The sequence below is a fragment of the Anneissia japonica genome, unplaced genomic scaffold, assembly GCF_011630105.1.
Source record: "Anneissia japonica isolate Jap-2015-1 unplaced genomic scaffold, ASM1163010v1 scaffold287834_len5846547_cov211, whole genome shotgun sequence".
Lineage (NCBI taxonomy): Eukaryota > Metazoa > Echinodermata > Crinoidea > Comatulida > Comatulidae > Anneissia > Anneissia japonica.
In genome coordinates, this window is record NW_022704992.1 from 2189134 (window position 1) to 2213769 (window position 24636).

General features: G+C 33.8%; 2 protein-coding genes across 2 annotated transcripts in view; one reads left to right on the top strand and one right to left on the bottom strand.

Moving 5' to 3' along the window:
- Window positions 1–17162, top strand: part of LOC117104985 (circularly permutated Ras protein 1-like) — a gene marked incomplete in the record, with an annotated part of 43532 nt that extends 26370 nt beyond the window's left edge. The window contains 8 exon segments of the mRNA XM_033245963.1: window positions 4268–4374; window positions 4852–4967; window positions 5226–5276; window positions 6337–6447; window positions 6748–6871; window positions 8068–8161; window positions 9425–9520; window positions 15372–17162. Of these exon segments, the coding sequence (XP_033101854.1) occupies window positions 4268–4374; window positions 4852–4967; window positions 5226–5276; window positions 6337–6447; window positions 6748–6871; window positions 8068–8161; window positions 9425–9520; window positions 15372–15461 (789 nt within the window).
- Window positions 17163–19284: 2122 nt separating this feature from the next.
- Window positions 19285–24447, bottom strand: LOC117105044 (cryptochrome-1-like). The gene is made up of 7 exons (XM_033246046.1): window positions 24323–24447; window positions 23661–23801; window positions 22863–23033; window positions 21228–21368; window positions 20603–20760; window positions 20303–20496; window positions 19285–19812 (listed from the first exon to the last, which is right to left on the bottom strand). Exons 1-7 carry the CDS (start codon window positions 24434–24436, stop codon window positions 19691–19693), a joined length of 1041 nt encoding a protein of 346 aa, XP_033101937.1. The 5' UTR covers window positions 24437–24447; the 3' UTR covers window positions 19285–19690.
- Between the last annotated feature and the right edge of the window lie 189 nt (window positions 24448–24636).

Consider the following 24636-nt stretch of genomic DNA (forward strand, 5'->3'; position numbering starts at 1 on the left):
GAGTTAGCGTCCTTGTGACCACTGCCAGCGAGTTTGTGTGCAATACAATTGGTATGTTGGTCAGGTGTGGACGTGAACTCATGTCCATGGCATCCTGTTGGAGTGAACCCTGTTGGACGTGAACTTGCGTGCCTGGCAGAAAAATTGATGATAATACTGTAGCAACTCAATGTAACATTTTATGTCTTGCAGTTTAAATGAGGCCGGACAAACTGCTCTTGGACCAGGTCTTTTGGTTGTCTCTTATACACATCTAGATGTGTATAAGAGACAGATACAATGGCATCACAACGACCAGGTTCAAAGGTGATTGTATGCACCGATGGAATGGCTAATATTGGACTGGGCAGTCTTCTCTATACAGACACTGAGTATGAGTATGAGGCTGCGTCTGTGTTTTACGAAGAGGCCGGAAAATATGCTCGCGACAGTGGGTGAGTACTATATATAATTTTAAAGCTTATTTCCTCCACTTTTTTACCTGAGACAAGCTGGCAACTGTAACCACATTATGGGAAAGCACTGACACAGGAAATAATGGTAGTCCACTTCCTGAAGAAAAAATATCCGGGTGTTGGGTCAGAGGCAAAGTACTTCCACATTCTGTCAATTCATCCAATATTCTAGTGGGATACCCAATGATGGCGGAAAAGTGGAGGGGGTCAAGGAATGATCCCTTCATCTGATAAGCATCGCTACCACTTTTGTCGAGACCATTTGAGGTTGCGGACATTATAAGAACATTAATTTTCTGGTTGATCCTAAATCAATTTTAATATTTTAATAATAATTAATAATAAGAATAACTATAAATATAATAATAATGCGAGAGATGGATTATTTTCCTGCTCAGTGGTGGATGCGGGGAAGGGGGTTTAGGGGGTTTGGACGAACCTCCCTCTGTGAAGAAACGTAACAAAATACTAGGCCCTACTTGGTCCTGGCTTACAAAAGGCATGTCAACCTACCTAGGCATAGGTTGGCAGATCAGACAAACTAGGCTTAGCCCAACTAGTCTTCAATCAAATAAATTATACACACTGTTTTTGGTTCAACGTCGTAATAATTTATGTACAAAAGTGCTTTCTTCAATCCTATTGGTTCATCGATCCAGGGAAGAAAGACTACATATCTAACAACTCAATTTTGTTGGAATATAATAATATATTGACTATGCCTTTGATTTTTTTTTCTCTATGTATAGACCTAAAGAATATGAGGTAAAATTACCTGACCTTTTTTAAGAGGGAAAAACCTTAAATTTTGAAGAACTTAAAGGTCATTAAAAGACTCCTCAAAAGTCAGGAAAGCTCATTTTTGACCATTTAGGACTCAATTTCTTCCTAGGGGAGGACCCATGGAACCCCTTTTCATTTTGTGTTTTTTTGAAAACATTTTGAACCCCTCTCTTTCAAATCCTGGATCCACCCTGCTACTTGTTTGCCTCCGGGGCTTGAATAGGATAGGTGAGGCAGTTCCTCTAAGGAACAATTTTCACCTTTCCAAACCATAAAATTTCTCCCCTTGACTCTAGGTAAGTTCTAGTCCAGAACTCTGATTTCTTTAATTTCAGTGTTTCTGTTTCTGTTCTCTTCCGCGTACTATCTCAATGACCCAGACTGAATTTTCAATTTTGTTTTTTAAATGCACAGAATATCATGTCATTTTTGTTTTGAGTTTAAATCAACCATTATTGTATTACGCCTAATTGATATAGACTCTATTATATGTTATGTATTCAAACCATAGTGTATACATTCATTTATAGTAATAAAATTATAAAGTGAAAAATTTTATTGTATTGGGCACTTTCTTTTAGAAGGCTAGAATAATCTACGTTACTATCTATTTTTTATAGTGTAAAATGAGATATAACGGCACCTGATCAACGTTAGTATAAATACGTTGGGCCAACATGGTTTGATGACGTTGCGTAAACATTATCGGTCCGACGTTGACTCAACTAGTCGGACCAACGTCTTTACAACTGCCTGAATCGACGTTGGCCCGATGGAAAAGCGAACGTCTAGGCAACATCAGAAAAAGTACGTTGGCCCAATGTAGTTTGATGACGTTGCACAAACATATCAGCCAGACGTTCCTCCCACTAGTCGAACCGACGTCTTTCCAACTGGCTGAATCGACGTTGGCCCGATGTAAAAACAAACGTCTAGGCAACATTAGAAAGGTACGTTGGGCCAACGTGATTGGACGACGTTGCACATACATTATCGGGCCAACGTAGATCCAACTAGTCGGGCCGACGTCTTTCCAACAAGCTGAATCCACGTTGGGCCGATGGAAAAACGGCCGTCGGGCCAACCTTTGTGTAAGTACGTTGCGCCAACGTAATTATTTGACCTTCAACCAACGTCAGCCCGACGTTGATCCAACTAGTCGGGCCGACGTCTTTCCAACAAGCTGAATCCACGTTGGGCCGATGGAAAAACGGCCGTCGGGCCAACCTTTGTGTAAGTACGTTGTGCCAACGTAATTATTTGACCTTCAACCAACGTCGACCCGACGTTGATCCAACTAGTCGGGCCGACGTCTTTCCAACAAGCTGAATCCACGTTGGGCCGATGGAAAAACGGCCGTCGGGCCAACCTTTGTGTAAGTACGTTATGCCAACGTAATTATTTGACCTTCAACCAACGTCGGCCCGACGTTGATCCAACTAGTCGGATAGACGTCTTTGCAACTGGCTGAATCGACGTTGGCCCGATAGAAAAATGAACGTCTAGGCAACATCAAAAAGGTACGTTGGGCCAACGTGATTGGTCGACGTTGCACAAACATTATCGGGCCAACGTAGATCCAACTAGTCGGGCCGACGTCTTTCCAACCAGCTGAATCCACGTTGGGCCGATGGAAAAACGGCCGTCGCGCCAACCTTTGTGTAAGTACGTTGTGCCAACGTAATTTTTCGACCTTCAACCAACGTCGGGTCAACGTCGCTTGCTAGCTGGGAAGTGTCACTCACTTTAACACGGAAGTCACAAAAAAATTGTTGTCCGGTCGTTCCCTACTCTATATTCTGCAATATATATGAAATAGATTGTATAATATGTTGTCATTTGCTTTCATGTCTATATTCAGTTTTTAAATATTGTTAACACTGGCTTTATTGCCTCTTACACAGTCATAGTAAGGTACATATATTTAGGTGATTTTGGAGCAAAATTAGACCTCAGCTCCAACCATAGTTCGGCGGTGGTGTAGACCTCCCTTCAGGGTGTCATGCCATACCGTAAAACCTCGAATTGAAGCCCAATGGGCTTAATTTTGAGAAGAAGCCCATCTCAAATTGAAGCCCACCTTTTCAGTTAGCAAAGTTAGCCTTGAAAAGCAGCCCATGGGCTTCTTTTCAAGATAGCTTAGGCTTCTTTTAGAGATAGTACAGTACATACACTGTACATGAATTTCAAAGAAACATGTTTGGTTTATACAGTAATTTAGGTGATTTAATGCCAATACACTCCATGATACAAATTGATGTTACAGTGGCCCTATTTATTGTTTTATAGTAATAATTTCCAAAATTTACAGCATTCATTTTGAAAAGAAGCCACCTCTTTACTTTGAAGCCAATTTCGAAAAGAAGCCCATCCAAAGTTCGGCAATAAAAAAGAAGCCCAGGGCTTCAATTAGAGATTTTTATGGTATCTTTGCACAAACTTAGCAGGTCTGACTTCATGGAAACCTTTTCATGCACTACTGTGAGGCATCAACCTTTCTCTATAAGATTGTAATGCACTCTGTGTATATAAGTCATCAACCCCTCTACAATGTAATATGCACTGTATTCTTATAAGGATTAACTTCTCTCTAATCCTTAACATACTGGATTTCTTCAAGTTTACTACCATTAACGACCAGATTAATTTTTACTTTATCAGCTTCAGCCCATTTCTTGGAGGTGGCTCTTTTCACATGCTTATTTATACTTTTTCTGTTAATTTTAAGAACAAACACAAATAAAAGGCTAACTCTTACTAAAATAATATAAATCGTGTTGTAAACAAACATTATTTTTTTGTTTTTTTTTATTGCAAACTTTTCATCAGTGGCCTAGATTCAGAGACTTGTGGGGACGAAAATTCTTGCAGGTGGTATGCTAATAAGGGTTAAGGTTGTGTGCACTCTGTATACATAAAGCATTAACATAACAATTTGCTGTGTTTTTGTGTAATCTAGGAAAATGTACCGTACTGTATACCATGATTTCCTGGTTTAAAAAAAAAAAACTTCAATTTGTTATTTTTAGGTGAACATTGTACAACCAAATAACTTGTCCGAGGAGTTTGGGAGCATCCTGCTAGATCCGATATTAGCTTGCAAGGTTTCAGCGAAGCTGATATTACACAATGGAATGTAAGTATAGCGAACCAACTCTATTAGTATGATCATCCATCCGTACATGCTTTTTTTTAAACCATATTTATAGAGGGTAACAATTCCAGCACATCCTAGAAGGTTGGCAGATAGTCAGGGGACCCTCTTAAATAAATGAAATAATGTGATGCTTCTTCTGCGAACTTTCATATTAGAAGGCTTAGGGATTGGAGATGTTTTTTATCATGAGAAAAAATCCTGTGAGGTCATAGGATTTGAACCCAGAACCCTGTGATTGGAAGGCAAGCATCTTAACCACCAAGCTCCACTTTCTTACATCTTTTGTTCATACAACAATCCATACATCCTCTGATATCAATCTGCTGTATATTTATCTATCTTTAAGTTTTTCTCTCAAGGGAACACATTTGTCATATTTACACACATTTTAATTTAGTTACTGTGAAAGTATAATATTTTATATTTTATGTGTCATATTTATTATATTTTCTTTAGGTATTTTCGTAACGAGGACACTGAGGGCAGTGTTGTTACTCGTGATGTAGGTAACGTGACAGCTGATTCAGAAGCAACTTTTGAATTTGGTGTTCGCAAAAAACCTGTAATGCAAGGTGTGTGATTTCAGTTACCAACATTTTTAATTTCTTTAAACAAATGCTTAATGTCAAACTTGCATAATGATGCTGTTTAATAAAATTTATGTTTTTGTATTATTTATATAATATTATAAAATATAACAGGGAGTAGTAGCAACATATTTTAGACTAAATATTTGAACATAATTATAATAGGCTACAATGATAAGTTGATAATTATTATTTTGTTTAACTGTACAATTAAAAGTGGTGTTTATTAATTGGTTTTTACAGTGCTCTATGATAACCTTGGTGGAACGATGATTGAAGCAGAAGAAAGTGCAGGTAAAATGTTCATAAATTTTGATATACTGTATGTTTCAATCAATCAATCAAAATCAGTCATTTAATTGAGTGCATAGAGCAATATCTATAATTTAAAGCTCAGGTGGGCAAAGTGTGGGCCGACAGTGATTTTTTTGCGGCCCACAAAAATGAATTAGCAAGCCTGTGTTTGTAGCCCGACAACCATCTTTTGCTAGAAAAACCTTGTTTCTTACAGCCCGACATCGCTTATCTGTAAAATTTAATGCTAAAGCTGATAAAAAATCCTTCAAAAAGTAGTGTATGAAGGTTTTTTGAAGCGCACTGGAAACATCAAAGTTCGGGTGCGGCCCTCGGTGTTAAATCAAAAATTTACTTTGGCCCTCCGACCCATTTTTATGCCCACCCCTGATTTAAAAATACTTAAAGATACTTTATACTTTATTGTACATAAGCAGGCAGTCAAACAGTACAATACAAGAGGTGTACCAGGAAATAGCAAAGCTAATCAAGCTTGGCCTCTCTTATTTACAAACAGTTATAAAATCAAAATCAATGCACTTAAATATCAGAATTGTATAAATAAATAAATAAATATATAAGTAACAAATGAAAGTAACAACTAACAAATATATTGTGATAAAATTAATCCATTAAGTTGAACAGAGAAGGCATGTCTTGTTCTGTTCATTCTTAACTTACGCTTGTCTGCACCGTGAAGTATATTATACTTTAATTTGTTGATTAAAACATAAAGAATATTACAATAAACTAATAATTTCACATGTAAAATGGGGAAGCATAACATTAGATGAAGGAGGCTTGATAACTTTGAGTATAGTTTTTGCTGCGAAGCAGCTAATTCATATTCTTGACAGCAATTTGACCTCTGAAAGGTCATTGTTTTTCAAAAAACAAGGGCCTGAGACGACTGAAAAGCGGAGTTTCCTTCTTTCATTCTGCCGAGTAAAATCAATTACTTTAGGCGACGTTTGTAGACTAACCAACACGTACCAACGTCCGCATGTCGCGCTAGCCTTATCCTACTCCCGTCTCTTATACCCATCTAGATGTGTATAAGAGACAGACATAAAGCTGCAGATTCGATATACAACGCGTACGGGTGCAGAGTGCCTTCGCATCATCACGATGGACAGACCTGTCACAAAGGATCGCCAGTTTGCTGAGCAGAGTAAGAATTTAACATATGCACTTATTTCTGTCCTAATACGTTCACATTTAAATCCTTGGGGGTGGGGGGTGGGTTTGTACAATTTTATTCTTATCAAAACTTTTGCTGGAATACATAAATTTATTCTGGATGTTTTGTTTGATAGATTTTTTATATATTTATGTTTGTTCAAATGTGAGAGGGTCTCTTTTATAAGCTTGACTGAAAATCCACCCCTCATTATTAACCCTACAGAAAATACAACTATAATAAATATATAAATAAAATGAAAACAATAATTATGGGGGTTTTTTTTGACAGACTTGAATGTAGCTGTTCTTGGGACACATGCTGCACAATCAACTGCAAAGCTTGCTGTAGATGGTCTGTACGGGGAGGCTAGACTGAATGCTATTGTGACTCAGAAATTGGTTGAAAGACATGTGTAAGTGAAGACAGATAATATTGCAATATTAGATATAAATAAATTGAAATATAATTGAGATAATGAAGGACTTTTCGTATTCAATTATAGAATGAGCTAACTGTATGTAATTGTTGTGGTGTTCAAAACTGTCAGTATCTGAAAAGGGACTTTGACTAAACTCCTGAAAACAGTTAGCTGTTTCTTTTTAAACAAGTTTCTTTATAATTGGCTATAGAGGGCAGCATATAGATATTATTGAGACAGCATTTCAGGATTTAGGAACTGTGGTGTTTACTACAAATCATTTTTATAATTGAAAGTTTTGAAGTTTGATTTTGTATCCTTGTGCATGGCACTTTACCCATATTGTCTGTTTCAAACCTTGAGTATAAGCGTGTACCTTATATAGTTTAAATGCCTAATGCAGTGATTGCTAACTGTTATGGAATACTTGTCAGAAAGTTGAGTGTGCATTGCATACACTATGTGTTTGTTCTAAAGGTGTGGGTGATATATGAAGCCAATAGATGGTGTGGTAGGATGCACCATTTATATTGGCAGTGGCTGTCAATGCTGTCGTCAACAAGATCATCGTCATTTTAATAGTTAAATAACATAATGTGAATCCTTAAGTCAAATGATTGTGGTCAGACTGGAGTGGAACTGTTTAACAAAGTCCCATAGTTCTGGCAAGAATAAGTAATTTCCTGTGGTGTGGGATTGAAAGAGATGACACATTAATCTTTAAATGTCACTGTAACTAAGAAACCTCTTGATTAAGAGGATATTGAACTTAGAATTGTGGGGGGGGGGGTTAGGTAGGATTTAAGAATATAAGTTAAATGAGATAGGGAGGTTAGAGATAGATAGACAGGAACTTTAGATTGACAGCAATGTAGAGAGCTGTAAAATAAACAAGTTGAAGTATTGTTCATATGGACTGCTATTCATTTCTTTTTGTGAATCCAATTAAAATTAATAAATCATCGAAGGCGACATTTAACAGTCGTCATCATCATCATTGTCATCATCAATATAAATTGTAACCATTAATATTATTGTTCTTGTCATTATTATCATCATTATTTTGTATTGATACTTCTCATAATAATATTAATTATTATTGGTATTATAATATTTTGTCTTTGTATTTTCTGTATAAAGTTGTGATTGTTCATTTTATAGATGGCTGTCTTCATGTTTGTTTTCTATAGGCAACAGAAAGAAGAAGATGAAGAAGGAATATATCAAGCTTTTGTCAGCAATTTAGCACCAATTGACTCAGAACTTAACAGAGTTAACAGTGGCGTAAGTTTCTACTTTGTAATGTTTGTCTAGATTTTTGTGGGCTACAATTGTTATCACTGGTAATAAAAACTTTACAGTGAAGGATGCACATTTAACCCTTACGCTGCTAGCTCTTTTCTTACTCAGTCAACCAGAGCGTCCGCCAGTTGATAACATTACCTCTAATCCCCTGTGCCAGCTAATTATTTAACAAGGTCACCGTAATGCTTATTTTTGATAGTGTATATTATTTGCTCAAAAATTCATAAACTATTGAGATTATGAAAATATAAATCTAAAAACAATTAATCAGCATTAGTTTTTTGTACATATATGCTTTTATTTCTGCATTATATTTATCATTTAGTGAATAAATGATAGGAATATTTTGTCAAGGCCTATCACAAATAGTACATTGGGCCTAGGCCTATTAGCAGAGTATGTGTTTTCTAAGTCAAATTATTTGCTGATGAAAATCAAAATAACGAATCCTATGCCTACGTATATTTACTAACATTACCATCACAGTCCAGGCCTAGCTAGGTCTGCCTAGCTAGGCCTAGGACCAGAATATCGTTTTCTATGTTAGTTTCTAAGTCTCATTATTATCCAGCTGTAACAACTACAGAAGAATAAAGTTTCTGAGCATTTCAAAATATCATATTTTTAACTTGCAAAACTCAAACATCTAACAAAACAACACCCAGCAAGTTTCACATCAAAATGTGCTGAAATTCATTAGCTTTCATATGTAGTAAACACTAGTGTTAAAACAGCCGCTCTATGGGCATTTTTTAGAAGACCTTCACCAATTCGCATTTATGCGAAGGTGGCGTACGGCTTACAGTGAGCCTAATCTGGCATGCACACCAACTGTGCAGTGTTTGCATTTATGCGAAGATGGCAGCGTAAGGGTCCTAAATAAAAACACTTTCTAAAATTCTTATCTTCCCTTACCTCCATCTTCATTAATAACATGCTTCCTTTTAAATAAATTCATATGAAGCAGGTTGTATCATCATTATTATCATATCAGAATTATTATCGTAATTATCATAATCAGCTTTATCACCACCACCAGTATCAATAGGCTAAAAATCAACTTAGTTTTGCCCAAGGCCAAGTAACCCATGATCTCAAGAAATAAAGAAGCCTTTTTTCCTAAAAAAAAAAAAAGAAAATGAATATTCTGACCAGCAAATTTGTTTTCAGTCTGCTGTTGCTTTGTCTTCCTCTTTTATTACCATTTCAATTCTGAATTTTTTTGCTTGTTTGCATTTATAGACTGAAAATCAAGAAATCACTGCAAGTCCAAGTGAGGAGGAAGAAGCTGTGACTTCAAAATACAAAAAAGACAAGAAAAAGCGCTACTCAAAAAAGGTTAGATAATAGTGTAATATACTTTTAAAAAAAGACAAATTTATGTAGCGCCTTATACCAAAGTCTCAAAAGCGTTAGAGGTGTGAACCAGCTCATACAGTAACTTGCTTCTCCCCTTAGGATCACTTTGTGTCTGAACTACCCGGTAAACTGACACCATATTCCATCACGACAAACACAATTGGGCACAAGTCAGGTTTAGGGGTCATTCTTCAGTAAATTGAACATTTAGTGGTTTAGAACACCATGGAAAAAAATGTTTCTTCATGGGATATGATTCTTATGTTGTACAAAACCCTAAGTCAATGTTTGCCGCACACTTTTGGGAATAATATGCACTTAATTAAACATTTAATTTTTAGTGTTGTAGCATAGGAAATACATTAACAAAAAAACTTTCTATGACAGAAATGACAATACTTGAATAGATGTGAAGCTGAGTGAATTTAAATGAGAGATTGTAATGTCTGAATACATGATAATGAACACTGAACGAGGTTCTTCCTAACAGAATAAACCAGATCCATATTCACCCTTATTTTATTTCCATTATTGACAAAAGAAAGCATTAAGAAATCTTCTTCATCACAGTAAAATCTGACGGAGATGACTATGACGGCTATAATTCAATTAAAGTCTCTGTTTATATAGCTATTCCCATTTTGTCTACAGAATAAAAACCATGTGTGCTTTGAAAAAATCATAAGTAAAGCCTGTTCTAAATTGTTTGGAGATGATGTGGAATAAAGGTACTCTTGTGCTTGTGCAGTCAATTCTTGACTGTGTGTTCCCCTGCATTCAAAATGGTTTGATCAAACTTGTTTAGGTCATTTTATTAACAGCTATAGTGTTCTAAAGTCACCATGATGCAGGACACATTTTTTTTAGTCTAAAAAGGTCAAATTTTATGGTTTTATAAATGTAGTTTTAAATTTTACATTTAAAAGAGACCAGACATACTTGTGTTTTGGTGGTATAATTATTCTTTCAAGTAAGTTACTTTACGAATTATGGCATTTGAAAATTTAGATAAATTAAATCAGGACATGCATTTATATGGGGTTTTGGCAGAGTTTTGTTGAAAATAACCCATATGTTTATCATTTTCAAAATTTAGTGACACTACATTTAATCAGAAATGTGTTAAAAGATTATTTTACCGCAATAAAAATCAATTTTCCTTTAAATTCATTTTGTTTTATAGTACCTTAAAGCGGTAGAACATGGTATGACCACTTTACTGAAGAATGACCCATAGGTCAAATCCCCCTTGTCTGTTCCAGTGTTTTTTAGCGTGTTAAAAAGCCATATTTTGATTTCCTGAGTATAAGGGCCTACTTCGCCAATTCTGGGCTAATGGTCCTGGCAGAAAGAAAATGCTGATTAATATCCCTGGGCTCCTGGCTTTAGCGAGTGAAAGCTTGTTGGTGTTAACCACTAATGTCATGGTTTTCTGGAGTATCAAATGAATTGATTGCTCTCTACATATGTTTGTAACTTTGTATACCTGTTATAATGTTGTTATTATTATTTATTATTATTATTATTATGTTAATAAAACCTACCGTAAGGGGAACTTAGACAATGGAGAAATTAGAGAACAATTAAAAAAACAATGTTAATTGGAAAATAACATGACGTTAGGGGGAAATAACACAAAAGATATTTCCCTTAAGTCCGACTAAGCGCATATTATTATTACTATTATTGATATTATTCTTAATAACATGATTGTGTGCCCTTTTGTTATCTTGGCTTGTTTGTATTTTATGGGTTTTTGAGGAGACCCTTTTTTAAACTTTGATTCAGTTTGCTGCTTGGAATCCTGTCTCGGTTGTTCTTGTTTGTTGTTAATTGATTTTTTAGAGACGAATACATAACTGTAGAATAGGCATCTTGCAATGCATCAGGAAATACATGTAGATTTATGGCGATATCCTTCTGCTGCACACCTCTAAACCGCTTGGTACTTTCCTTTACAAATCATGTAATCTGTCATATTTCTGAAACCATCTGTTGATGTTTGTCTCCTAAATTGGATTGATTTATATTGTACATATTTACTTGATTTACTTGATATTAGAGACTCTTGAAGCTTGCTTATGAGCCGCTCGTGCATGGGCATTAAAAATCATAATATGAGTTATAGAGTTTCGGGTGGTTTTTGTGTGCTTTTGCAAGTAAATTTTTGAACTGGTTTATAGATTTGGCTATTACAACAAAATTTGGTAACGAGTTCCATTCATTTATTGAACGCACAGAAAAAGCATGTCTGCGAACCTCAGATCTGAATAAAGTAGGCCGAATGCGAAGGCTATGGCCTCGTGTCACAGAATCCGTTATTCTCGTAAAAAAGAATTCTTCCGATAGGTCATCGAATTGATTTAGAATTTTAAAAATCTGGATTAGGTCTGCTCTGATGCGTCGATAAGTAAGAGATGGCAGTCCAAGTATGCGGAGAAGATCTTGGTATTCAAAATCACGTATAGTTGTAATAAGCATAGTCGCTCTGCGCTGAAAGTTTTCAATAACTATGGCGTCCTTTTTAAATACTGGACTCCATACAGAATTACAATATTCTAGTGTAGGGCGGACGATGGCTTTGTAGATGAGAAGAAATAAATCTGTAGATAATGCAGTAAAACTTCGCTTGATTAGCCCCAAACGGCTATTCGCTTTCTTAGAGATTTCAGCCGCATGTTCACTAAATGTTGAACGAGAATCGCAGATTATCCCTAAGTCTTTTTCACATTGTACACATTGGATTGGATCAGAAGAGTCCCGATTGAGGAAATATGAATAGCCTGCATTTTTGTGTCCTAGGTGCATAACTTTACACTTCAGTTCGTTGAACGGCATTTGCCATAATAAGCTCCAAATCATTAATATGATATATTCAAAATGAGTGAGCTAATTGATGATTAGGGTGATAAAGCTAATCAATTTTTATGAAGCCTTAGCTGTCTGCCTAGTCTAATCCTGTAGTCAGCTAGTCTGCCGACACTTAATTTATGGTCAGAAGGTTATACTTTTTCTCCAATGCGTAAAGGAGGATCAATGCTTGGGCACATTTAACAAAGTGATTAACTCACTCCTGCACATTGTGCACTTGTGCTTGCCATCAGTCAATAAACTTGTAAGGCCAAAAAGGAAGGCACAGTGTCACTTTATTCTCGAAAATTAAATCTGATATTAAAGGAAGAGGGCTTAAATTTGAAATTATTGTTGTTGATTTTTATAATAGATAGCTAGAAACAAAACCCAATGGAAAGGAATGTTTAAAAAATGATTTCTGTTATGTAAAACGTGGCTGTGACTTATCAGACACAAAATATATTTTGTGTCTGCTTAAAGTTTATTAATAACAAAGGATTAATTATTCTATTTTCATGTGCTGCTGTTTGGGTTTTGGCTTCTTTGTTTTAATACCCAATGTCGGAGTGACGCAAATGAACAATTTTAATTTTTTGTTGTGTGTACCAATTTGTAGTATCTTGCATCTCTTGTATCATTGCGTTTATGACCACGCTAATATTGATCCATGTCTTATATCACATACATTCTTTTTAATTTATATCAGTTAATGTAACAAAATAAGCAAATTTCTGAATACATTGTTCAAAAATGCTGTAAGATGCTCAAGATAGATTGCCATTTCCTGCCAATTTCTTCCATAATATGCTAATATGCTGTATTTTTAGTCACTTGGTTGAACTATCTTCATTTTCGTTTTTTAAGGCATTACATTCGTGTCATTGTATTGTATGCTTCGCTGTGGTATGCAGGTGGTTAAGACATTCTTTAAAGTCAGCTTTGAAACTTCCACAGTTTAGTGTCACCTCTGGATAAAACGCAGATTAATAATAATGAGTTCAGATCCTCTACTGTGAAGAACATCTCTATCAGATTCTCGATCACTTAATGTTATGCCAAGATGGATGTACCTGATTGGACCATAACAGTTCACTGAAATAAGCTTAGTTTGGTGGTGCATAGGAACTTAGCCCTCTTCAATAAAATTTGGCTTTTGGCTATGAGAAAATTTTCCTGCCCTCTTTTCACTATTGTTTTCCTCCTGGAGGACCATTTACACCCACCCACGTACAGATCACTGAGACAACAGATGGGTGCCAGTTTAGGCCCGGTGGTCCAAAAGGATTTATTGTAGCTTCATACCCAAGAAAGATGGCTGTATTAATTGTACACCCAGGACTTAATTTCTTAACCTAAAAGGTGAAAGTTTTTCATGTTTTTCCAGTATTTCTAGGTTTTGAGAGTGAATTCTACCAGTATCTGATTCAGCTAAACACACACTTAAATCAATATTTTTGTGAATTCACTATGATTTACTTTGTTGTGAAATATAGATGGAGCTGATTTTATCTAAAGATCCTTTTTTTGTTTTGACAGCTGAAGATTCTAACACAGTTATAGCAAACAATCTTGATATTGTCGTTTAAAAACTTCGATTAGACCTTGTACAAAAAATACTTGTCGTCCTCCTGACTGTCACATTCACATGTTTAATTAAAAATCAAACATTACCCAATGAATTTTAAGAACTACAATATATATAGAATTAAGAATTCAGCATATGATATTTTTTCATTTTTATTAACTTCTCCATTCCCTAAGATTTAGTTATAATGCATTTATTTTAAGGAGGCCTTATCTTCTGTACTCATTTGAACTCATCAAATCTTGTTTTCAGTGAGCTAGTTACTCATCCTACTTGATTTTTTTCATCTCATTTTTAAATATATAAAGTGAATTAACCCTTTAGCTGCGTTCTCCTGGTACTACCGGGCATAATTAGACGTCGTTGATCTGCATTCCCGCGGTACTACCGGGGGAATGAAAAATAATTCTTTAAAAATACTTCCTTGTACTAACATCCGCCCTCTATAATTTTTCTATCAATAGAATATTTTTCCTCATTTAAAATTATGTTTACTAGCAAAATAGCGGGTGCACAGCCTCGAAAGAAGCGATATAATGTGAATGAAGTCGTGGATCAGATTTTTGCTGATACAGATAGTGTATCAAACGACTTTGATTTTGACAGTTCTGCGAATACGTTTGCATCAGCTGACTCTAGTTCCGGTAGTGATTTTTAAATGAATTTGTGGATTTGGAGGGCCTATACCTAGCACTGGCGGTGGAAGTGACGATAATGATGCGGGCGATTTGCCAAAGCAGCCTAAGCAAAGGAATCTCCTAGTCCTTTGACTTGTGTATTTTTTTATAAAACGATGAAAATAGTTCAAACGTATTTTTATTCATTTTATGTATCTTCATCATAATCCAGTGAAAAAAAACATATCCCATAAAAATTTCTTTGAGAAAAAGTAGCTTTTTTTACAAATTTGATGAAAAACGGGAGATCCAATATGGCTACCATTAGGTCACATGACCACATAATTATGCAAATCACCAATATATTTTCCCCCCCCCCCCCACACATAGGCCAGCCACTTGCCCACCTCTACAACAACAAAAACAGAGGTGGGACAAACACTGCGCAGTGAAGGGGTTAAAGTAAAAATGAACAAAGCAACAAAACAAAGATTAAATGCAAACTTTGAAAATGTGTCGATGTTGTTTGGCAGCCTAGGCACCATCAATTTATGAAACAAAACATGCCCCATCATTTTAACGGGCTGATAATCACACCCATCATGTTTATTCTGTTTTGATTCTTTGTTTTTTGGTAATTATATTGATACATTTATTTTCCTTTCATATTCTGATAGCTTTTGATTTCATCTCAGTGGATTTGCATAAGTTGCAATTTTTTACATTTTTATTGTAATATTATTATTGTTGACAAACAATTTTCATTTCATTACAGGCTAAGCTAAGGCGGAAGAATGTAACAGATCGGCAAGCTAGTATCTTTTACAAAACAAAGAATGTGACGGGGAAAGCATTTGATGTTTAAAGAAAACAGAATATTCTAACAAACTGTTCACTGGTTTCAACTTAAATTTTATACAGTACATGTGTATTTAACCATGTAGATGATTCAATATGTTTCTCTATATTTTAGAATAGACTTTATGAAATTTCAATAAATGAGTACATAAATTTTATGTTAATTTATAACAGTTTGAGATTTACAGATTAATAAATTACTGTTATTTTACCAATTGTTTGTGTTACAGCCATAGATACATATCTAGTAGAAATTGTTTTTAATCTTTTGTATAAACTGAATTCCTTTGAATGCTGTAGTTTGTAGAACATAGCAAAATAACCACATATATTTTGATGTATGCCATAACAGAGAACACCCTCCAAAAAGGAAACTTCAGCATTGTAATACCTATATTTAAGATCATATATATAGTGTTTATATTATATTATATGCATTATAAAAGTAGATGGCTTATATTTAAATTTTATTTTTAATATATACACCTTGAGATGTTTTCATTCCATAGCTTTTGTAATGATTTAATTTGTAAATATTGAAAATCAATTAACTCTTAAAGTTAATCAGAATAATTTATAATTTATTTAAGCAAATATAGTCGGGTTTTGAAGCCGAAGGAGCCATTATTTCCTGAAAAAATTGCCTGCGAGGGTTTTGATGGAAATCTTTGAAGGAAGTAATGGTTCTTAAGGCTTCTATTTCCTATATTGTACGAAATTACTCGACTTGAATTGCTTTATAAGTTAGTTTTCACATTTTCTGTAACTTTTTATATTCAAACTGCTGGTTGTAGAGTGGTTGCTATAGGCCCTATATCATAAATCCATCAAAGTGATGGTTGCTCAGTGATCACTCTGCGTGTGCATTAGCTGCGCGTGTTGCAATGATTTGGGTAATACCAAGTAGTATGTACACTGACACTCTCCGCACAGCTCTTTGCGATACTTGGCAAATCCGACATAAATATTTGAAATAATGCTTCATAAACTTATTCTCAATACAAGGTTTAGGAAGTGAACAAAAATCCTGGTGTCACAGGATTTGAACTTAGAACCCTAGTATTAGAAGGCAAGCATCTTACCCACCAAGCCACATTTCTACTATTTAGCACTTTTTAAATACTACTGGTGGGATTAGGACCAGAAGAGCGCTTAAGAGACTTGTTAACCAGGTTATAGGAACGTGGGGTGGAGGTTTAAAGGCAGTGATTATGATGCTTGTAAATTTTAAATATGCATGGTCCTGTTTTTACTAACTGTGTACAAAAGTTTTTTAGTCTTTCAAAATTTATTACAGAGTAAAATGTATTTTAGAGTTTCCTGATATTACGATACCATTATGGAAATATCAATTTGGCAATAGATTGCTTTATAGATTAACTGAGGATTAGATGTTAATTAATACAGTATTAACACCAAACTTTAATAAGTGCCTTCTTATTTTTGACCTTGAAATATATTTAATTTGTAGGACTGAAATATTTGATTTTGGAATAATATACTAAAGGTGTAATTAATTTATTAATTAATGTTTGTCTAAACTATGTGATAAAGTTTTATTGATCTGTATATATACTCAAATAAAACTTTAAAAGTATTATATTAAGTACTGTATATGGTCTTGTACTATTTTGGAACTACTAAAATGTAATCTTTGTTTTGTTTATTGTATTAATATTATTCACATACAATAATCAATTTAACATGTTTTTGATATTCCATGATAATTAATACTACTTATATACCTAGTATTATGCACCATACAAGTTTATAACCATTTATATATCCATTGAAAATGAACCAAAACATCATAACCAACAGTACATATTCCTTGGTTTATTTAAATAACTATTTCACTTTCAGATATAGATACGAGATATTTTATTTTATTTTCATTATATTGCTTCAAGCTTACAAAACTACAACTTTATATCAAGATTTGACTCTGAAAAATAGCATAAATGACCTTTATTTTTATACTCCTTTTGATTATAGACATTCAACAGCGGTTCTTTTCAGAACTAACTGCGCAAGCATGTAACCAAGGACTTATAACTGTTACACACTATGAATGTTATCAATAGTTTATTAACCTTTCTGGAAATAATTAATAATTCTATTTAATTTATTTATTTGGCTTAAAGCGTTTATTAAAAATAATGATTGAGACCAATTTGTGTTACATTTTTCGTTATGTGATATTAGAAATTTTTTTTCCATAAACCCTAAGTATTTCTTGTAAAAATACAGCAAATATTAAACACTGTCTTAGTTTTCCTGCGTGAATTCACCATCACGATTTATCTGTCTGATGAGCTGTAGTGTTAGTGTATGCATTTAAACAGTGTAATGGGTGTACAGAATTAGCAAATCCCAACTCTTCTCCTTCCATTCCCCCTTCCCCAAAAACATTTTATAGATCACCAAGTATTGGCTAATTACTTATCAAGATGTTCCTGGTTCAACATATTTTTCTACACAAGACTGATCATTCCTTGTTTAATATAGGTGCTTACACACACGAGTTTTTACACAGGATTGTGATTTTCCCTATCAATAATTTCCAACAATCTACCCCTAAAAAAACACCTTTATTTAGGCTTAAACTCTCAACTCTTATGATGATTTGTGTATTTTAAGACAATTTGTCTATTTTAAGACTAATTTGTTTAATTTAGAACAAGAATAAATTGATTTGCTTTGAATATTGTTTGTCATAAATAATTTAGTGCAATTATCTCAAAATTGTCAGTTGAAAACAAAATTGGATATAGAATTTCAGCAAGGCCACTGCTTCAAGATGGCATTAAAACAGCATATGGAGCAGAAAATGACACAACCTCCACAAGCATACAGCGTAGATATTTATAACCATACACCATAAATACCATTTAAAAGATATATCTATTAATTAGAGATGTGTCATAATATTGCAATGATCTAATCATGAATGGAAGTTTTAATGTGTTCATGAATTATGTTTATCGTATGTTATTTTTTTTTGTATAATATATGCATGTTTTGTGTACAGTACATTTGTGTAGAGTATTCATTCAAAAAAAAAATCAGAAATACTTATTATCCAGAAGAAATTCATCATCCAGGAGAAATTAATAATCATATTTAAAAAAATTAATGTATAATGAATAAAATATTTATAAAATAGTTAAATTGCTAGAACATGAATAATGGAAGTAAATGATATTAACAGTTTAAAAAACACAACACTGAAAGTCATAAAAACATTTAAAATAAATTAAAAACATTGAAAATTATTTAATAACTATCTGACCTGTATAATAAAATATTATTATTATTATTATTATTATTAATATGTTCATATGTATTATGTTTATCACATGCATTATATTTTTTATAATGTATGCAATCAGTATGCATGTACTATGTAGCTGTGTGTGTAAGTATAGAGAAATGGTGCGAGTCTATTCGGTTAGATTTAAGTCATCATGGAAATGGCCTCACCATTAATGGAGAGTGTTAATGTGTTCATATGTATTATGTTTATCATATGTACCTGTGTGTTGTGCAAGCATATAGAAATAGTGTAAGTCTACTCAATTAGATTAATATGACGTCCTATTGAAAGGCCTCATTGGTGGAAGAGTGTTAATGTGTTCATATGTATTATGGTTATCATATGTACCTGTGTGTTGTGCAAGCATATAGAAATAGTGTAAGTCTACTCAATTAGATTAATATGACGTCCTATTGAAAGGCCTCATTGGTGGAAGAGTGTTAATGTGTTCATATGTATTAACCTTACTATATGTATTAGTAGATTTTGTATAATGTATGCAAGTTACTATGCATTTTACTATGAAGCTGTTTATTTGAGCAAGCACATAGAAATGGTGCAAGTCTATTCAATAATGTAGTACACAACTGTTACATGTGTGCATTTTTAATTAAGTACACATGGTTTGGGGAGGTATATGAGTGTTGTTCATGGAGTTATTTGTGTTTTATACTGTATACACATCTCCACTCCATTGTCTATGGAGTTATGTGTACGCTGTCTATGAAGTGAGGAGCTGTGGGTGTGTCCCTGTGTGTGTCTTAGTTACGTGCACATTGATGAAGATGAGTGTTTTCTATGGTGATACTCAAATTATTATACTATTCAATCTCGAGCTGTGTTCCAATATTCAAGGTGCTAGTGCAACTGATGGGGCTTAGTTTTTTGCTTGCGAGATTTAGTTGTCGATGTTGTTCTTTCTAGTGCACTTTCGTACAGAACTCGTCAGCTGTGCATTTAGTAGGTCTTTCCAGATCAATTTCTGGCAGCCAGGTTAAGTCATACACTTCCTGCTCACTGGATGGAGCGCAGTGATTTACCACTATAAAGAAACCAATATATAAATCAGTATGTTAGGCACTACTCCAAATATAACCCAATTTCTATTGAAGTTTGACATATTAATACATCAAATTGAATTTTAAAATAACTTTTTAGTTATGGTTTTTATTGCTTTTGTCTGTTTATCAATAAAGAAAGAAAAATTACAATGCATACTGCAATGACACGAAATGTAAAGTAATTATTTATTAGAAATTTAAGATTTATAAATGTTTGTTCAATATTATTAATAAATATTATCATCAATATCAATAATTTTCATTGTTATTTTTTTTACATTAAGTGTAAATTATGACTACTATTAGGACCAAGGATTTCCTGATCTTTAGCAGATTTAGTCTTTAATTAGACAAATTATTACTGTATTATGAAGATTAGGCCTCACTTGAAATTGCAGAAATGTGGTCTTCAATTGGAGGTGGTCTTTAATTAGAGGTAGAGAGAGACCTGTATTTGAAAATGTAACTCACCTATGTCCTTAAATACCTGCATAACATCATTCATATGCTTTTTGTTGCGTTTGCTCACATCAGAGTGTTTCACCATTGGCTTAGGATAATCTTTACCCACAATGCACTTGGCTTCCTCTTGTACTTTCAGTGGTGCCTTCCAAGGCTCAAACAGGTACTTCAGAGGCATGTTTTTCAGAACAGGCAGAAAACTCCTGCAAAAGATCATATTGTGGTGAATAATTATAAATATTGATATCAGTATCTGCAATAAATGCAATTATTGAATGATAATAATATACAGTAATTAGGTCTAATTACTTGATGTATTCTCCAGAAGGGTCCATTCTGCGGCCATAACGAACTGGACAGAAGCAGTTGGGACACTGCAAAAATTTTTCAAAAGCAGAGCTGGACAACCACATCCAATTACCAGCACAGACGCTCCAATCTGCATCTAGGAGGTGCTTCTCAAAAGTCTGCAATTCAATGTAATTAACAAAGTAAGATCAACAATAGGCATATTGCCAAATATGGTAAATAATTGCCATTATGGTATTAATAATTGCCAAATATAATCAATAATTCCCAAATATGTCCAATCGTAAAATTATAGCTAATAGTTGCCAAATATATTTAATAGTTTCCAAATATAGTAACAAGTTGCAAATATAGTCAATAGTTGCCAAATATGGTCAATAGTTTCCAAATATGTCAATAGTTTCCAAAAAAGGTAATTTCCAAATGTATATGCATGCAGTAGTTAATATTATTAATAGGCCTACTTATAATTTTCTTGGTCTTCATATTTCATTTTATACTGGCTATTCAAATTAACCACTGCCCGCAGTCAATGATGGTGAAATATTGTTAATATTATTATTATTATTAATATTATTATTATTATTATTATTATTACTTCAATATAAAGATACTTGGAACATACATCAAATCCTTTTTCCCAGCTGATCCACAGATCACCACGAGTTAAGAACGACGAAACAGCATGGCGACACACTTGATGTATCCAGCCTTCCTTGTGCAGTTGAATCATGATTGCATCAATCCACGGGAAACCAGTCTTTCCCTACAAACATAAGAAATGATAATCGATCAATTTAGCAATGACAATCGATCACTCAACCAATCAATCAATAACAGTCTATCAATACTCAATGGGAATACAATCAATACTGTGATAATTTGATCAATACGAATCGGTCTCGTTCAATTATAATCATTCAATGGCAAGGAATAAAACGATCGGTAAGTAGTGTCAATCTCAATCAATAATCAATCAATCATTCCATCTATTGACTGTTTGTATTGACGGCTGTGTTCTTTTGGCAATATATCTAATCATTCATTAGACATAGGCCTATACGCTTAATTCTGGCATAATTATTCACAACATTTAATGCTATGAAAATTATGTTAAACAAGGTTAATTCAAACATAATCGGTACTTTCATGATCCTTGGGTACCATAATGAAATGATCTACTGAACCGGTAAAAAATAGCACCATTTAGCAAAGGATAGCCCACGTTTTTTTGTCGAAATTGGATGATTTCCGACCCTGCAATTTTCCGGTTGTTTTGTGTTGAAAATTTCATCTTAAAACCTAGTTTAAATAATTTTAATTTCGATGATCCTATTAATAATTTATGCCTAAGTTTCGGCATAATTCAAAAACATTTAAATGATGAGGAAAAGTCAGTTGGACAAGGCTAATTCAAACATGATCGGTATAATTTCGTGATCTTTGGGTACCATAATGAAATGATCTACTGAAAAATGACTTGGTAAAAACTAGCCCCATTTTGGCAAAAACGCAAAGGATATAGCCCACGTGTTTTGTTGAAATTGGATGATTTCGGACCCTGCAATTTTAAAGTTGTTTTGTGTTGAAAATTCCATCTTAAATCCTATAAGTTTAAATAATTTTAATTTAAATGATCCAATTAATTTATTATAAGCCTAAGTCTCAGCATAATTCAAAAACATTTACATACTGAGAGAAAAGTCAGTTGAACAAGGCTAATTTATTTATTTTATTTATTTATTTTATTTATTTCCAGGCAAGACAATACAGTACAATAGATAGGAGAAACAAATGACAAAAAAACAAAAAGCCCGAGGATTACCTAAAAGCGAACTTAATCACTATCTAAAGGCTCTCAAAAACATTAAAAATACAAACATTAAAATCTGAAAATTCACAATTCAAACTTAAAACTATTCAAACATGATCGGTATTTTCATGATCATTACGTACGGTACGGTACAGGGCCAACTGGATGGGCCATAGGACAGAGAAATTAGGTCATCATGAAACTTTTTTTTGTCCACAGGGAACTTTCGCCGTTAATAAATGGATGTATGAACAATAAAATGCATAAACGAAACGAGCGAATAAACAAATCGATGAATCAATCAATTAATATTTACCACGCCAGTATTTCTTACTCTTGTTCAAGCAGTTTTAGTATTTTAGATTATACCATTAGCTTTTTATTTTCTCCAGAATCTCCCGAACTGAGGTATATAAATACAGTGGTAATTTTTATAAATGGCCGAACCTGAACCCATTTTTGGTAGCTTTCGTCATCGTCATACCAATCTATCTGCAGACAAATTGGATTGCCTTTCATACGGTTGTACATTGGGTTAGTAGCGGACATCGTATAGAAGAATTCCCGCCAGATAAGTTGAGATGTCAAGTACGTTGGAGCAACCTCAGCAGAGTTTACCTGAAGGCATAAGTAGAAAATTTGAATTCTTATCACACTACTCCAACTAGGACTTTTCTATATATTATTCAATTAAACATATTGAGTCCCATATAGCTCTATAATAATTGTTAAAATACGACCCAGGAGAAACATAGGCCTATTGTAAACTGTCCATGAAATCACCATTTAAACCTGTCTATACATGGATTTCGAATGTGGGACCTACAAAATATTTACATGAGTTGAGATGTCAAATACGTTGGAGCAACCTCAGCAGAGTTTACCTGAAGGCTAGAAAATTTGAATTCTTATCACACTACTCCGACTAGGATTTTACTATATATTATTCAATTAAACATATTGAGTCCCATATAGCTCTATAATAATTGTTAAAATACGACCCAGGAGAAACATAGGCCTATTGTAAACTGTCCATGAAATCACCATTTAAACCTGTCTATACATGGATTTCGAATGTGGGACCTACAAAATATTTACAGTGTTGACTTCGTACACAGTGAGGACATGCTGCAATGTGGACTGTTACAGTGTGGATACACTGTACAGTGTGGACTTTAGCGTAGTGTGGATTTAAAAATGCACATGAATGAATTAATTGCGGGTTCACACGCAACGTGAACTTACTTTGCAGTATGTGTCTCGGATCATCCAAAACATTCGATGAACTGAGATGCATCCAAATCTTAGGTATGGACTCATACTCATAGGTTTTCCCATGAGGTCCGGAACCGTCTGGTTTGGCATAAACTCATTCTTCGCAAACGTCTATGGAAACATTAATAATTGAAAAGGATAATGATAATAATAACAATAATAATAATAATAATAATAATAATAGTAATAATATTAATAATATTAACAACTATAGTAATAGTTTTAAGTCTTAGTTGTTCTTGTACTTTGATGTATCATTTGTCTTTAAGTTTGGTGTTTCGGATGCACTTTTGTTTTTCAACGGTGTGCCAATGAGGTAAATCCAAATAAATAGGGCCTATTATTATTATTATTATTATTATTATTATTATTATTATTATTATTATTATTATTATTATTATTATTATTATTGATAGTATAGCAACAAAAACAATAATAATATTAATACTATTATAGAAATATAAATACAATACATACGGTAACAAAAATATTCTAAAATAAACTAAATTAATATTACAAATTCAAATTCCTCGCTGCCAAAAAGCCTTCAGGAAATGTTATACCTCAAAATATCGCTTTTTTTTCAAATACACTTATTGAAATATTCCTTATTATTTCAAGCCTTAACTAACCTTCTCCTCCAGCTGAACCCGCAAGTGGAGTAGCTCAAGAGCAGCAGTTTCGCCGCCTGGATATTTCTTGCCAACATCGCCCGAACCCACTTTAAGTATCTCAGCTGAAAGCATTTCAAATTGATAAGAACTATATCATAGCCGTTAACACTGTTAAATTATATATAAATCATCAAAGAAAGGTAAATACAGTGTTCGAATAAAGGACATAATAGTACATCGTGTAGCATAGCTCTCAACGAATGTAGTCCTGTAAATAAATGAATAAAGAAATTGTGTAATAAAATGCCTCTGGCGGGACTCGAACCTGCGAC

Bases quoted from the DNA above. Each gene is read 5' to 3' on its own strand.
- LOC117105044 (XM_033246046.1), bottom strand. From the start codon at position 24,436: ATGCTTTCAGCTGAGATACTTAAAGTGGGTTCGGGCGATGTTGGCAAG. The intron at 21,369-22,862 runs GTTCGGCCATTT...TTATGTTTGTAG, and splicing joins GCTACCAAAAATGGGTTCAG to GGAAAGACTGGTTTCCCGTG. The intron at 19,813-20,302 runs GTGAGTTACATT...GTTTCTTTATAG, and splicing joins GCAGGTATTTAAGGACATAG to TGGTAAATCACTGCGCTCCA.